A 16014-nucleotide genomic window follows, 5' to 3' on the forward strand; every position below is an offset into this window, starting at 1 on the left:
AGAGCCTTTTTCCTCGGATGGTGATGTCTAGCACGAGGGGACATAACTTTAAATTGAGGGGTGATAGATATAAGACAGATGTCAGAGGTAGGTTCTTTACTCAGAGAGTAGTAAGGGTGTGGAATGCCCTGCCTGCAACAGTAGTGGAGTCGCCAACACTAAGGGTATTCAAATGGTCATTGGATAGACATATGGACGATAAGGGAATAGTGTAGATGGGCTTTAGAGTGCTTTCACGGGTCGGCGTAACATTGAGGGCTGAAGGGCCTGTACTGCGCTGTAATGTTCTATGTTCTATGTTCTATCCAAATGTCGCTTAAATGTCCCTAATGACTCTGACTCCACCACCTCCGCTGGCAGTACATTCCACACACCCACCACTCTCTGTGTAAAGAACCTACCTCTGACATCTTCGCTATCCCTTCCTCCAATTAGCTGAAAATTATGTCCTCTCGTGACCGCCATTTCCGCCCTGGGGAAAAGTCTCTGGCTATCCAGCTCTGTGTCTTGTCAATGTCCTGTTGTAACCTGCAACACCCCTCAACACTATCTACAACTCCACCAACCTTCGTGTCATCGGCAAACTTACTAACCCACCCTTCCACTCCCTCATCCAAGTCATTTATAAAAATCACAAAGAGCAGAGGTCCCAGAACAGATCCTTGCGGGACACCACTGGTCACCGACCTCCAGGCGGAATACTTTTTATCCACTACCACTCGCTGTCTTCTTTCGGCCAGCCATTTCTGTATCCAGACAGCCAAATGTCCCTGTATCCCAAGCCCCCTAACTTTCTGAATGAGCCTACCATGGGAAACTTATCAGATGCCTTACTGAAGTCCATGTACGCCACATCCACTGCCCGACCTTCATCAATGTGCCTCGTCACATACTCAAAGAAGTCAATGAGGGTTGTGAGGCATGACCTGCCCCTTACAAAGCCATGCTGATTATCTTAACTATGTTTTTCTAAATAATCATAAATCCTATCTTTCAGAATCCTTTCCAGCATTTTGCTCACCCACCACAGACACAAGACTGACTGGTCTGTAATTCCCAAGGATTTCCCTATTCCCTTTCTTAAACAGGGGAACAACATTCCTTCCAATCATCCGGTACTACTCCAGTGGAGAGTGAGGGCGTAAAGATCATCGCCAACGGCGCAGCAATCTCCTCCCTCGCTTCCCGTAGCAACTTTGGGTATATCCCATCCAGCCCAGGGGACTTATCTACCCTGATGCTTTTCAAAATTTCTAGCACATCCTCTTTCTTAATATCAACCTGTTCGAGCCTATTAATCTGGTTCACGCTGTTCTCATGAGCAACAAGGTCCCTCTCTCTAGTGAATACTGAAGCAAAATATTCATTTAGGGCCTCCCCTACCTCCTCAGACTCTCGGCACATGTTCCCTCCACTATCCCTGATCTGCCCTACTCTCTATTCTGATCAGCCTCTTATTTCTCACGTAAGTGTAGAACGTCTTGGGGTTTTCCCTAATCCTTCCCGCCAGGGCTTTTTCGTGTTCCCTTCTAGCTCTCCTAAGTCCATTTTTGAATTCCTTCCTGGCTACCTTGTAATCCTCTGGAGCTGTGCCAGATCCTTGCTTCCTCAACCTTACGTAAGCTTCCTTCTTCCTCTTGACTAGAAGCTCCACTTCTCTTGTCATCCAAGGGTCCTTCACCTTACCATTCCTTCCTTGTCTCAGTGGGACAAAACAATCCAGCACTCGCAGCAAGTGCTCGTTAAACAACCCCCATATTACTGTTGTGCATTTCCCTGAGAACAACTGTTCCCAATTTATGCTCCTCAGCCCGTGTAATACCAGTATAATTTCCCCTACCCCAATTAAATACCTTCCTATACTGTCTGTTCCTATCCCTCTCCATGACTATGGTAAAGATCAAGGAGTTGTGGGCACCGTCACCGAAATGCTCTCCCACCGAGACATTGGACACCTGGCCTGGTTCGTTGCCAAGCACCAAATCCAATCTGGCCCCCCCTAGTCGGCCTATCTATATATTGAGTCAGGAATCCTTCCTGGACACACCTGACAAAATCTGCTCCATCCAAACCATTTGCACCAAAAAGGTTCCAGTCAATATTAGTGAAGTTGATGTCATCATGACAACAACTCTGTTACTTCTGCCCCTTTCCCAGATCTGCCGCCCAATCTGTTCCTCCATCTCTCTGCTGCTATTGGGGGGTCTATAGAAGACTCCCAATAAAGTGTCTGCTCATTTCTTGTTTCTGACTTCCACCCATACTGACTCAGTAGGCAAACCCTCCTCGACTACCTCCTTTTCGGAGCTGTGATGCACTCCCTAATTAACAGTGCCAGTCCCCCTCCTCTTTTACCTCCCTCCCTATTCTTCTGAAAACATCTAAACCCTGGAACACCTAACAGCCATTCCTGCCCCTGTGAAATCCACGTCTCTGTAATGGCCACAAATGATCCATGCTCTAAGTTCATCTCCCTTATTCCTGATGCTCCTTCCATTGAAACAGGCACACTTTAACCCATCCCACTGGGTGCAACTTTGCTCGATCAACTGTCTATCCTTCCTCACAGACTCGCTGCATACTATTTCTGCTATTCAACAGCTACCCTATCCTCTGATCCGTAGCTCTGGTTCCCATCCCCCTGCCAAACTAGTTTAAACCCTCCCGAAGAGCTGAAGCAAACTCCCGCCCAGGATATTGGTGCCCCTCCAGTTTAGGTGCAACCCGTCCTTCATGTACAGGTCCCACCTTCCCCACAAGGTATCCCAATGATCTACATATCTGAAGCCTTCCCTCCTGCACCAGCCCTGTAGCCACATGTTCAGCTGCATTCGCTCTCTGTTCCTTGCCTCATTCGCGCGTGGCACTGGTAGCAATCCTGAAATTACTACTCGGCTCATCCTGTTCTTTAGCTTCCAACCTAACTCCCTAAAATCACTTTTTAGATCCTCATTCGTTTTCTTAGCTATGTCGTTGGTGCCCATGTGCACCACAACTTCTGGTTGCTCACCCTCCCTCTTAAGAATCCTGTAGACTCTATCCGAGACATACCTGACCCTGTCACCCAGGAGGCAACATACCTTCCAGGAGTCTCGTTCGCGAACACAGAATCTCCTATCCGTTCCCCTAACGATTGAGTCTCCTATCACTATCGCTTTTCTATTCTCCCCCCTTCCCTCCTGAGCCACAGAGCCAGGCTCAGTGCCAGAGACTTGGCCGCTATGGCTAGGGGACACAATTTCAAGACGGTCAGCAAAAGAGCTAGGAGTGAGATGAGGAGAAACTTCTTTACTCAGAGAATTGTTGGGGTTTGGAATGCGCTGCTTGGGAAAGTGGTGGAGGTGGATTCCAAAGGAGGTTCAAAAGAAAGCTGGATATATATTTGAAAGTGATTCATTTAGAGGGCTACGGAGATAGAGCTGGGGAATGGGACTATTTATAATCTTGTCTCCATTACTCTAGTTGGTTGGCTTCTCAACTACTGAAATAGTCTGCTTCTACCCATTCTTTCATAATTTTAAACACTTATCATATTGTCCCACAATCTGCATTATTCAAATCGACAAAAATAAAATTGATTTTAAATACTTGTATTTCCATTGTGCAGTTCCACAAGCCACTTCTTAGCAATTCCCAGTTCATTTAAGCAGCCACGTCCGGACACTAGTCCACACTTTAGGAATAGAATTCATTCTCACACAAAGTCAGGAAGATGGTTAACTTCCAGGGTGCTCGTGGACTTGCAACCTTAAAAATAAGAACCAGCAGCAACTTGGTTTGGTGCACCTACAAATTCCATTCAGTGCAGCCCAAGACAGCTGTTCTGAAGGAAGCCCAAGTGTGAGTTCATATCCATCCTGTCAGTGATACCGGAGCATCATCAATTGCGCATTTGCTCTTTCCCAATTCACATTCACTCACAATTCTTCATACTTCCAACTTCTGCTTGAACAAGCTTTACTGCACCAAACGTTTACAAACAAAAACAAAAAACACTGGAAATACTCAGGTCAGGCAGCATCTGTGGAGGGAGAAAGAGTGTTAACATTTCAGGTCAATGATTTCTCGTCAGAATTAGAGAAAGTCAGAGATTTAACAGATTTCAAATAAGTACACAGGCAGAGAAAGTGGGAAAGTAAAAGGGAAAGTCTGTTATAGGGAGAGAGGCAGGGGTGATTATGCACAGCAAAAGGCGATGGTAACGGGTCAAATAAAGAAACAAAAAGATGGGTCTAGAGGTGTAATTGGAAATAGCAAATCACCAACAGAAGCTGCACACCCCACCCCACCCCCTCCACCCCCCCCCCCCCCCCCCCACAACTCCTTGTTCTGGACCCAACAGCCAGTTTGAGAAAGATGGGGTTGGTTTATCATTGTCTCAGTGACACAGGATTTAATTTGTGACTCCGATAAGAGCTATTTCAATGCTGTGGCAGCGGCAGAAACCTCTTTGGAAGGATTCAAACATGGAGGTCAGGGAAAGATAGACACTGATTTTGGAACCAATTACATGTGCAAGGACTCAAAGAACAAAGAAATGTACAGCACAGAACAGGCCCTTCGGCCCTCCAAGCCCGTGCCGACCATGCTGCCCGACTAAACTACAATCTTCTACACAATCTTCTAGACACGAGAGGAAAAGGAGTGTGAGACAGCTCATTTCAAGACATCTAGGGGGAATAAAGGAAAGGATGAAGACAAGAAAGAGACAGGCAGGTGGTTTGCTCTCTGAAGAGTAGGTGCTTGTTGTTTGGGTACAAAATAAATATTAGATGGAGCAAATGGTCAGTCTCAATTAGTTTGATAAGGATTATAAGAAAATTTGTGTAGCGAGGGTGGGGAAAAGACAGAAGAAACTGGAGGTCAGACAGGGAATTAAGCAAAACAAAATAATCAGAGAAGGCAACGGCAGTGTGAATGATGCAAATGGCCTCAGTTCAGACATAAAACTTTTCACATTGAGTGATTTGTTATGTTCTAGGAGTAACATAAGCGGCTTCCTTGTGTGCACTTGACAAAGAAAGGTTCAGACGTGGAGATAACTTCAACACGTTTATTAAACTATTTACACTTCTATTACTCGGGTTCGACACTACTGCTAATCCTACTATAGCTACCCAGACTGACTAACCAGTTGCTGCAATCCACACGGTGGGAATAATATTGAATCAACCCTGTGTCTCTACTCACTGACTGTCTCCACTGGAAAGAGGCAGATCATGTGTGTGGTGTCCTTTATATATGGGTTGGTGTAATACCCTCCTGTGGTTGTGTCACCTCTGTGTGTATCGTGAATGTCCATTGGCCGTGTCCTATCTAACTGATCTATTGGTTGAGTGTGTGTGTGTGTGATGTCTTTGGTGCTCCCTCTAGTGTCTAGCTAGCTTACATGCATTTACATTGATGCACATCACCACATCTCCCCTTTTTTATATGTTACATATTTTCTGTACACTTTAAGAAAATTGAACAAAGAACAGGTAGATAAGGTAAGGTATATACAAGTCATGGGAATAGTGATTAAACAATAAGTCCAAATCATTCATGTGAGTCCAAAAACCATCAATCATCATGGTCAAATGTCTCTCTTGGTTATGAATGCCATCAATGTCCCTGTGCCACAGGAACCAAGAAGTGGTCAAATCACTTCGCTGTCTGATTTGGAGTCCCTTTATTTTTTTGATGTTTGTGATGGTGATGTTGGATGGCATCTTGTAGCTGATAAGCTGACATTGAAGAGGTACCATCAACAGTATCATTCGAGGTCATGGATGTGCCATATGTTGAAGTTGGATAGGACTGTACATACTGGTTCTGGCCACATGGTGTGCAGGAAGGGTGATCCTGCTGAGAACCGTTGAAGCTTATCGAATTGGAAACAGAATTGCTGCTCGCATAAATACCTGGTGATGGTATGAAACTAGAACCTTGCATCTGATAGGAATATGCCGTCTGGCCAGGCTGGGGTGCAGCAAATCCTGGGCTGTAACTAAGGCATCCACTCTGTAGTGCAGATTGCGCTTGCGGTAGTCCTCCTTCGGTCTTGATTCCATTAGTGGGCAATCCGTAGTGCTGGCTTGTTTAAGAATATTCTGCATAGACTGCTGGCTGCTGCATGCCTGAATACTGGGTTTGTCCAGCATGAGCTATCATTGGCTGCACTGCTGGTGTGGAACAAATGTGTGGATATAGCTGTGGTGAATATTGGTGTATTCGTCTTGGACTGTAGCCATTGCTTGTTGTTACTAACCCAGTGTAATTGTTCAGTGATCCATCTCCTGTCGTTGTGGCATCTGCTGTCACCCTGAGCGTGCCATCACTGAGGTTGCGGTACTCCCTGTCTGGAGTAAAGTCTGGCTTACGTGAAACAGAGTCGGCGTGTGGTTGCTCCCCATCTGAAGTCTGGTCTGTTTTAACTGAGTCAGTGTTGGTTTGTTGATGCTCCCCGTCCGGAGTCTTAGCAGGTTCACTGGAGTCAGCTGAGATTTCTTGAAGCTGCATGTCTGGAGTCGGAACATGCAGGAATGCATTGATTTGTGGAGAGGTTCGAGCGAATGAGTGTGGAAGTACCATGGTGTCACCGGAGTCACCAGTGGTCCCACAGTGATCTTCGAGTGCCTCTATACACACTAGCTGACGTCTGTCACTTTGCAGATCTTGCATGGGAAGTGGGATGCTGTCGTCACTCGTCTCACATACTGTGGGTAGAGCCTCAGCAGCTGCTTGTTGTTCACTTGGGTTGGGTAAATTGTCAGAGTCTTCATCTGGTGGTGCAAACAATGTGGATGGACTGTCATTGTCTTGCTGTTGTCCTTCATTTGGGCTTGGGCTGTCATCGTCGTTTTGTTCTTCACTGTAGCATGATAGACCGTCATGGTCATCCTGCTGTGCACTGGAGCGTGATAGACTGTCATAGTCTTCTTGCTGTTTACTTGAGCATGGCAGACTTGCATCGTCTGCCGCTAGTTGGTCAGAGGAGGTTGCTAGCCCCTCATGGTCTTGTTCCTGCAAGGACTGAGCGTCGGAGTCTTGCGTTGCTTCTATCATGGAGGCTGTCCACGAGCTCGCTGTGGAGGTTTGTGACACTGGAGTCACTTCTTGTTCGTGAAAGGACTGCGGTGTGGAGTCTTGCATGTCTTCTTTCGTAGAGTCGGGAACCCTGAGCGGTGCGTGGACCATGCTCTGTGTGGCAGCAGGCCGCTCTCTGTGGGCTTGTACCGCTCTCTATCTCTTGGTTTCAGGCCGCAGCATAATCCTGCACTCACAAGTCGGGATGTCATATCTGCTGGGCTGAAGATCCTCAAATCCAAAGAACTCGTCGTCGGGGTCGTCAATGTGCAACACGTCTAGTTGCGGATCGGATTTGGTACTGGGGTAGCCTCCCAAGGTGAAAGGTTCGTCTGAGTCGTTGTCTTCTACGACCATATCATCACTGTTTGCGTCGGAGCTGGCATTGGGCTCGCGAGGTCCCGAGAAAATATAAAGGTCGGTTTCGAAGTATTCAAGGTCAGAATCATCAGTTTGGGCGTAAGTAACTGCTTGTTGCAGAGTTCTTCGGAGGTTAATTTCATTCCCTGGTTCAATTTGAGGCATTGTGCTGTCATTCCAGGTGAAGGAAGGTTGTTTTACAGCTTTAAAAGATTTTTTCTTTGATTTGGGACGTTTCCCCTTTAAATGGGTGTGGTCCGGGGCCTCTGATGTCATGACGCATGTGACATCATGCGTAGGAAACATTTGCGCATTGCTGTTCCTGTAATCGGGGCCGTTTTCGCTATTGCGCGGCGTCTCGCGCATGCGCAAACGTACCTTCCCGTTCTGTGCATTTCTCACGCTACTGCGCAAGTGCAGTCCCTTTAGAAAGATGGCCGCCGATCAAAATTGTTCTCTGCTCCGGGATCTCTGCCTCGTGGTGAGTACTGGAGCTTCTCTTACCTTTTCTTGCTGGTTGGAGTGTGTTTTCCTCATATATTTGCCTAATTTGTCCTGGACTGCCTGGAAGTCGCTCCTGTTTTGCCCTTTGGAGAACTTGAATTTTTTAAAGATTTCTTCTGCTATGGCACCGGCGATGGTGAGCAGAAGCTCTGTTTTTTCAGCATCAGCCACGTCTTGTAGGTCGGCTGCTACCAGGAATATTTCAAACATTTGCCGGAATACCCGCCAGTTTTCGCGGAGATCGCCGTGGCGCTGGAGCCACCGCGGAACCCGGTCTCGAACATCTTGCCTGGGTATTGTTGCTGGTTGTCACTGTACGCTGAGGTATGGCTATATGGATTGAAACAGTTCACGCCTGGTACCATGATTTGTTATGTTCCAGGTGTAACATAAGCGGCTTCCTTGTGTGCACTTGACAAAGGAAGGTTCAGATGTAGAGATTATCATAGAATCATAGAATTTACAGTGCAGAAGGAGGCCATTCGGCCCATCGAGTCTGCACTGGCTCTTGGAAAGAGCACCCTAGCCAAGGTCAACACCGCCACCCTATCACCATAACCCAGTAACCCCACCCAACACTAAGGGCTTCAACACATTTATTAAACTATTTACACTTCTATTACTCTGGTTCAACACTACTGCTAATCCTACTATAGCTACCCGGACTGACTAACCAGTTGCTGCAATCCACGAGGTGGGAGTAATATTGAATCAACCCTGTGTCTCTACTCACTGACTGTCTCCACTGGAAAGAGGCAGATCATGATGCACATCACCACATGAGTGCCTGAGGTCATGGTGGAAAGTGTGGTGGAAAGAGGTTAGATATATCAGTTTGCGAAGCAGTCATTCCTGCTGACTAGGATGATCCTGCAGTAACAATTTTTGCAACAAATGGGGAACAATCATGTCAGGCAATGGACAGCAAGGCTAGTTTATTTTTTACAATGTTCATTCATCCTTGATGTTTCGGTGACCGGAGAATCCAGCTCAAGGAGTTTTAAATACAAATAGACCAAGGAAAAAGTATATAGTGGGCCATATCTTGCTTCAGTGGGGCATCTTGCAGCATGCGTCAAAAGTCCAGAAATGTTTCAAGCCACAATTGATGACAACTGAAAACTTTGGGGAAATAAATTCCAATTTACGAATGGGACCGGTTACTATACCCACTTTGGTGAAACAGTCTTTGTTGCAGCAGAGTAAGGGATTCTAAAGACTTGGACAAACTATTTAAAAAAATCAATTTTGGCAATCCATGGTTTCGTTTGTCCTTTAATATGTATGCCTAATCTAGAGAGGAGCCACAAAGAGTTCTATGCTCCTGAAATACATAAAATATGACCAAAGTAGCCCATCTTCATTCATTTAACTTAAAAACAAGATTTATAGCAAATATCAAAAAAAAAATACAGGACACTATACAAGACATCACAATTTAGCTTATTTTACAGTACTAACTGCAGAACTAGGGCTATGCTCAAATCCTATTCTCTGCCCATTTCCTCATGTTATATCCTTTTCTTCTTTTTTTTGATCAAATTCCTTTTTAAAATAATAGCTTAAAATCTTTGCCTCAATGACCATTTTCCAACAACCCTCTGAACGCATCTAAATGTCCCCCTTATATGGATAATCCCGAGCCCCGTGACTTCTCATTTCGCAATTTGTCTCAAATCAATCTTTCACGACTTATCCTTGAATATCTTTCATAATGTTAAATTACGTGGCCGTTCCCTCAATCACTATTCGTGAAAAGCCCCGATTCTTCAAAACTATGATTGGTAACTTCACATTTCATCCATCTGCAGGGACATAAACGAAATATACAGCAGCAAGGTATTTTACCAATCATTTTGATAATCTCCTAACCTTTGATTCCAGAACCATGTTACCAAATGTCTGCAAAGAAATTACTGGCTTTCCCTTTCTGCTTTTTTTTAGTTGATGCCAATAAGGCCAATTTTTAACAAATATTTAGAAAATAGAAAACAACAGATACAGTTTAAATGACATAACATTTTTATCAAGAGACATAATTTCGGACTTACTTTCATTAAAAGAATATTCAAATTCATCAAGTGTTTGAGGAAACTTAAGAGGAGGTTCATCTTTCTTCATAAGCTCCTCTAAGTCTATTCTGGATAGTAAATCTGAAAAAAAAAGACAATAAAATAAACTAAAGACATTCACAATATTTTACATTCGATACGAATGCAAATGTGTGAGCATACTTCCCAATGTTTTTATGGAAATTGGGACAACTGGTTATCCTAAGAATAAGAGGCTGGATTCCCCAATTGCCGGCGTGGGAACGGCACCATTTTACGGCAGGAAGAATGGCGCAAAATGGCCACCGATCCTCCGCTTTGCTGGGGGCTAGTATCAAGGCAGCGTAGAGCACCCGGCTCTAGCTGCCAATACACCCCGGAGGATTGCCGGGTCTGTGGCCGCGCATGCGCATGGCGGTGGCCTGCAGACGCCACGCCGTGCAACATGGCGCTGGCCACTCGCGGACCCAGCCCGCAAAATAGTTCTCCCCCCCCCCCCCCCCCCCTTCAGCCGGCTCGCGCGCCCCCGGACCAACCCCCCTTCCCCACAGTGTCCCAAGCCCCGAATAATGTCCCCCCACTGCCTGCAGATCGACCCTACCCCGACTGTGACGGCGCAGGACTGAGTCCGCAGCCACCACGCCAAGTTCCCAACGGGTGAGGCCACATGTATCCCACGCTGTCAGGAACTCGGCTGGTCGGGGACGGAGCATCGGGGGTTGGGCCTCAGGTAACGGCCTCAGGCCATCGATACGTGGCACGGCATACTCCTAGAGTACGCCGCTTTGGAGGGGATGGAGCATCGCAAAAGCGGCGCCGCCCCCGATTTGGACGGAAACTCGGATTCTCTGGCCAGTCACCAAACGCGATTTCGGCGTCGGCGACCGGCGAATCTAGCTCAAGGAGTTTTAAATACAAATAGACCAAGGAAAAAGTATATAGTGGGCCATATCTTGCTTCAGTGGGGCATCTTGCAGCATGCGTCAATAAAGCTTTTCCTTCAGACTTCCGATGGCGGCCATGTAGTGAGTGGTCGCCCATTAGGTGGTTCCTGCCCAAAGTTGGATTCTTTAGTCCTTTCCACCTGTTTTGTGGGGTGTTACGCAGGTGGAAAAAGTAGGAAGTCAGAATATTACAGCGCACAAGAGGCCCTTCGGCCCATCAAGTCCGCACGATGCATGAAAAACACCTGACCTGCCTACCTAATCCCATTTGCCAGCACTTGGCCCATAGCCTTGAACGTTATGACATTGAGAATTAGCGATTCTCCTTTCGTAGGAGAATGTCCAAGGCCTATCAAACGAGGAGTGCAACAAACAATGGGCAACAGTCAGACCAGGAAGACTCTCGAGGTGCGGCAGGAGAAATAATGGCAGAGAGCTCTGTGGCGTTGTTGCCCACACAATGGTCAACAGAGCAACAAGTGGAGTTTTTGACAGCTGAATTCCAGCAAGAGAAAGGCAGCCCAGACGACTTGGCAAAGGGGGCAGAGCCGATCTGGACTGCCCTAGAGCAAGTGGAACAGACTCTGGACGCACAGGATGTGTAGCTCCAGAAATTGGAGGAGTCGTTGGCCGACCACGAGGATCATTTGGACTCATTGGAGGCAGAAATGTTGACGGCCGAGAGCCAGAAAAAGTTGAGGGAGGTGGACTACCTGAAGAATCGTTCGAGGAGGCAGAATGTCCGTATTGTGGGGCTGCCTGAAGGGATCCAACTGCCGATGTTGATCATTGTGCTGTGCAGCTACATCGATACCTGGATAAGAAGATCCTACGTTGGGCAAAAGAGACGAAAGAGTGCACCTGGGAAGGACATGCGGTTCACATCTATCAGGACCTGGGAGCGGAGCTGGACAAGCGGTGGGCCGCGTTCAATATGTTAAAAGCGGCCCTGTAGAGTGAGGTTCGGGGTGCTGCACCCTGCTCGTTCGTGGGTCACATATGAAGGACAGGAACACTACTTTGATACACCGGAGGTGAGTAAGTTCCTAAGAGACTATGGACTGGGGGACTTTTGAGAATAATGGAACTTGGGTGGATTCACCTGTGAAACAGACTACAGATGCTCTACTCAGGGAGGGGAACTGTTTACGTTTGTGCCGGGTTATTATGTTTGGCTTTGTTTATATTGCCTACTAGGTTAGTTAGTTATCTGCGCAGAAATGTTGTAACTTCTTACCCTCCCAGCCTTGGGAGCCATGTTGGGTGTATAATAAAATGTGGGGTCTTTGGAGGACAGCACTGGGGAGGGGTGGGAGGAGTTTGGGGGGGGCACGGAGGTTGAATGGGCAGAGAGGGAGGCAGGATGCTTTGGGGGAGGGAAAGAAGCTGCTGCCTTGGGTGGGGGGTCACCCTGCCAGCAGGTAGGCTAGGTAACGGAAAAGGAGCGAGGGGTAGAATGGTGGAGGGGTGCAGGTATTTCAATATGGTTCTGGATCCGCATGTAGACCAGTCATGCCCCAGGCCCCTGAAGCTGACAAAGGAATTGCTAGGGTTTATGGAGCGAATGGGAGGGGTTGACCCGTGGATATCTGGGTCAGAGCCCCTGCAATCTCCTCCTTCACCTCCCAAGCAGTCTGGGACACAAATTCATCCGGATCTGGAAATGTGTACACTTTTAAGCACGCCAATAGTCATTTAATTTGCTCAAGAACTTCACAATTTCACTCTCCGAGTTCCATAACTACCTCCTCATTCCCTTGGGTGAAGACAGATGCAAAATATTCGTTCAACACCCTACCAATGTCCTCTGGCTCCACCCACAGATTTCCCCTTTGATCCTTAATGGGCCCTACTCTTTCCCTGGTCATCCTCTTCCCATTGATATGCTTATAGAATAGGGCAGCACGGTAGCATTGTGGATAGCACAATTGCTTCACAGCTCCAGGGGCACAGGTTCGATTCCCCGCTGGGTCACTGCCTGTGCGGAGTCTGCACATCCTCCCCATGTGTGCGTGGGTTTCCTCCGGGTGCTCCAGTTTCCTCCCACAGTCCAAAGATGTGCAGGTTAGGTGGATTGACCATGATAAATTGCCCTTAGTGTCCAAAATTGCCCATAGTGTTGGGTGGGGTTACTGGGTTATGGGGATAGGGTGGAAGTGTTGACCTTGGGTAGGGTGCTCTTTCCAAGAGCCGGTGCAGACTCGATGGGCTGAATGGCCTCCTTCTGCACTGTAAATGCTATGAAATATGTTGGGATTTTCCCTGCATTTACCAGCAAGAGCTTTCTCATGTCCTATTTGCTCTCCTAAAAAAGCTCCATCCTGCACTTTCTGTACTCCACTAATGCCTCTGCAGACTTGCTCCTCTTAAACTTGCCAAAAGCCTCTTTTCCTTCTCAACCTATCCTGAATGTCTCTGGTCATCTTGGTTCTCTAGATTTGTTACACCTTCCTATTATCCTAGAGGTATATACCGCAGGGCAAGTGTTATATCTGGGGGAAAGGCAATTATGATGCAATGAGGCAAGACTTAGGATGCATCGGATGGAGAGGAAAACTGCAGGGGATGGGCACAATGGAAATGTGGAGCTTGTTCAAGGAACAGTTACTGCACGTCCTTGATAAGTATGTACCTGTCAGGGAAGGAGGAAGTGGTCGAGCGAGGGAACCGTGGTTTACTAAAGCAGTCAAAACAGTTGTCAAGGGGAAGAAGGAGGCTTATGTAAAGATGAGACATGAAGGTTCAGTTAGGGCGCTCGAGAGTTACAAGTTAGCTAGGAAGGACCTAAAGAGAGAGCTAAGAAGAGCCAGGAGGAGACATGAGAAGTCTTTGGCAGGTAGGATCAAGGATAACCCTAAAGCTTTCTGTAGCTATGTCAGGAATAAAAGAATGACGAGGGTAAGAGTAGGGCTAGTCAAGGACAGTAGTGGGAAGTTGTGCGTGGAGTCCGAGGAGATAGGAAAGGTGCTAAATGAATCTTTTTCGTCAGTATTCACACAGGAAAAAGACAATGTTGTCAAGGAGAATACTGAGATTCAGGCTACTAAACTAGAAGGGCTTGAGGTTCATAAGGAGGAGGTGTTAGCAATTCTGGAAAGTGTGAAAATAAATAAGTCCACTGGGCCGGATGGGATTTATCCTAGGATTCTTTGGGAAGCGAGGGAGGAGATTGCTGAGCCTTTGGCTTTGATCTTTAAGTCAACTTTGTCTACGGGAATAGTGCCAGAAGACTGGAGGATAGCAAATGTTGTCCCCTTGTTCAAGAAGGGGGTAGACCAGTGAGCCTTACTTCTGTTGTGGGCAAGGTCTTGGAAAGGTTTATAAAAGATAGGATGTATAATCATCTGGAAAGGAATACTTTGATTAGAGATAGTCAACACGGTTTTGTGAAGGGTAGGTCGTACCTCACAAACCTTATTGAGTTCTTTGAGAAGGTGACCAAACAGGTGGATGAGGGTAAAGCAGTTGATGTGGTGTACATGGATTTCAGTAAAGCATTTGATAAGGTTCCCCACGGTAGGCTATTCCAGAAAATACGGAGGCATGGGATTCAGGGTGATTTAGCAGTTTGGATCAGAAATTGGCTAGCTGGAAGAACATAAGAACTAGGAGCAGGAGTAGGCCATCTGGCCCCTCGAGCCTGCTCCACCATTCAATGAGATCATGGCTGATCTTTTGTGGACTCAGCTCCACTTTCCAGCCCGAACACCATAACCCTTAATCTCTTTATTCTTCAAAAAACTATCTATCTTTATCTTAAAAACATTTAATGAAGGAGCCTCTACTGCTTCACTGAGCAAGGAATTCCATAGATTCACAACCCTTTGGGTGAAGAAGTTCCTCCTACACTCCGTCCTAAATCTACTTCCCCTTATTTTGAGGCTATGCCCCCTAGTTCTGCTTTCACCCACCAGTGGAAACAACTTGCCCGCATCTATCCTATCTATTCCCTTCATAAATCTTATATGTTTCTATAAGATCCCCCCTCATCCTTCTAAATTCCAACGAGTACAGTCCCAGTCTACTCAACCTCTCCTCGTAATCCAACCCCTTCAGCTCTGGGATTAACCTAGTGAATCTCCTCTGCACACCCTCCAGTGCCAGTACGTCCTTTCTCAAGTAAGGAGACCAAAACTGAACACAATACTCCAGGTGTGGCCTCACTAACACCTTATACAATTGCAGCAGAACCTCCCTAGTCTTAAACTCCATCCCTCTAGCAATGAAGGACAAAATTCCATTTGCCTTCTTAATCACCTGTTGCACCTGAAAACCACATTTTTACGACTCATGAACTAGCACACCCAGGTCTCTCTGCACAGCAGCATGTTTTAATATTTTATCATTTAAATAATAATCCCTTTTGCTGTTATTCCTACCAAAATGGATAACCTCACATTTGTCAACATTGTATTCCATCTGCCAGACGCTAGCCCATTCACTTAGCCTATCCAAATCCCTCTGCAGACTTCCAGTATCCTCTGCACTTTTTGCTTTACCACTTATCTTAGTGTCGTCTGCAAACTTGGACACATTGCCCTTAGTCCCCAACTCCAAATCATCTATGTAAATTGTGAACAGTTGTGGGCCCAACACTGATCCCTGAGGGACACCACTAGCTACTGATTGCCAACCAGAGAAACACCCATTAATCCCCACTCTTTGCTTTCTATTAAGAAGATAAAGGGTGGTGGTTGATGGGAAATGTTCAGACTGGAGTCCAGTTACTAGTGGTGTACCACAAGGATCAGTTTTGGGGCCACTGCTGTTTGTCATTTTTATAAATTACCTGGAGGAGGGCATAGGAGGATGGGTGAGTAAATTTGCAGATGACACTAAAGTCAGTGGAGTTGTGGACAGTGCGGAAGGATGTTACAAGTTACAGAGGGACATAGATAAGCTGCAGCGCTGGGCTGAGAGGTGGCAAATGGAGTTTAATGCAGAAAAGTGTGAGGTGATTCATTTTGGAAGGAATAACAGGAAGACAACAGAGTACTGGGCTAATGATAAGATTCTTGGTAGTGTGGATGAGCAGTGAGATCTCAGTGTCCATGTACATAGATCCCTGAAAGTTGCCACCCAGGTTG

General features: G+C 46.5%; 1 protein-coding gene across 13 annotated transcripts in view; it reads right to left on the bottom strand.

Annotated features, from left to right (window-relative positions):
- Positions 1-16014, bottom strand: part of arb2a (ARB2 cotranscriptional regulator A) — a 1003719-nt gene that overhangs the window by 942808 nt on the left and 44897 nt on the right. For all 13 annotated transcript variants that reach the window (XM_072516284.1, XM_072516280.1, XM_072516278.1 and 10 more), the window contains one exon: positions 9984-10085. In XM_072516284.1, the coding sequence (XP_072372385.1) occupies positions 9984-10085 (102 nt within the window). The remainder of the gene's footprint in view (positions 1-9983; positions 10086-16014) is intronic.

This window comes from Scyliorhinus torazame, chromosome 9 (genome assembly GCF_047496885.1).
Source record: "Scyliorhinus torazame isolate Kashiwa2021f chromosome 9, sScyTor2.1, whole genome shotgun sequence".
NCBI lineage: Eukaryota > Metazoa > Chordata > Chondrichthyes > Carcharhiniformes > Scyliorhinidae > Scyliorhinus > Scyliorhinus torazame.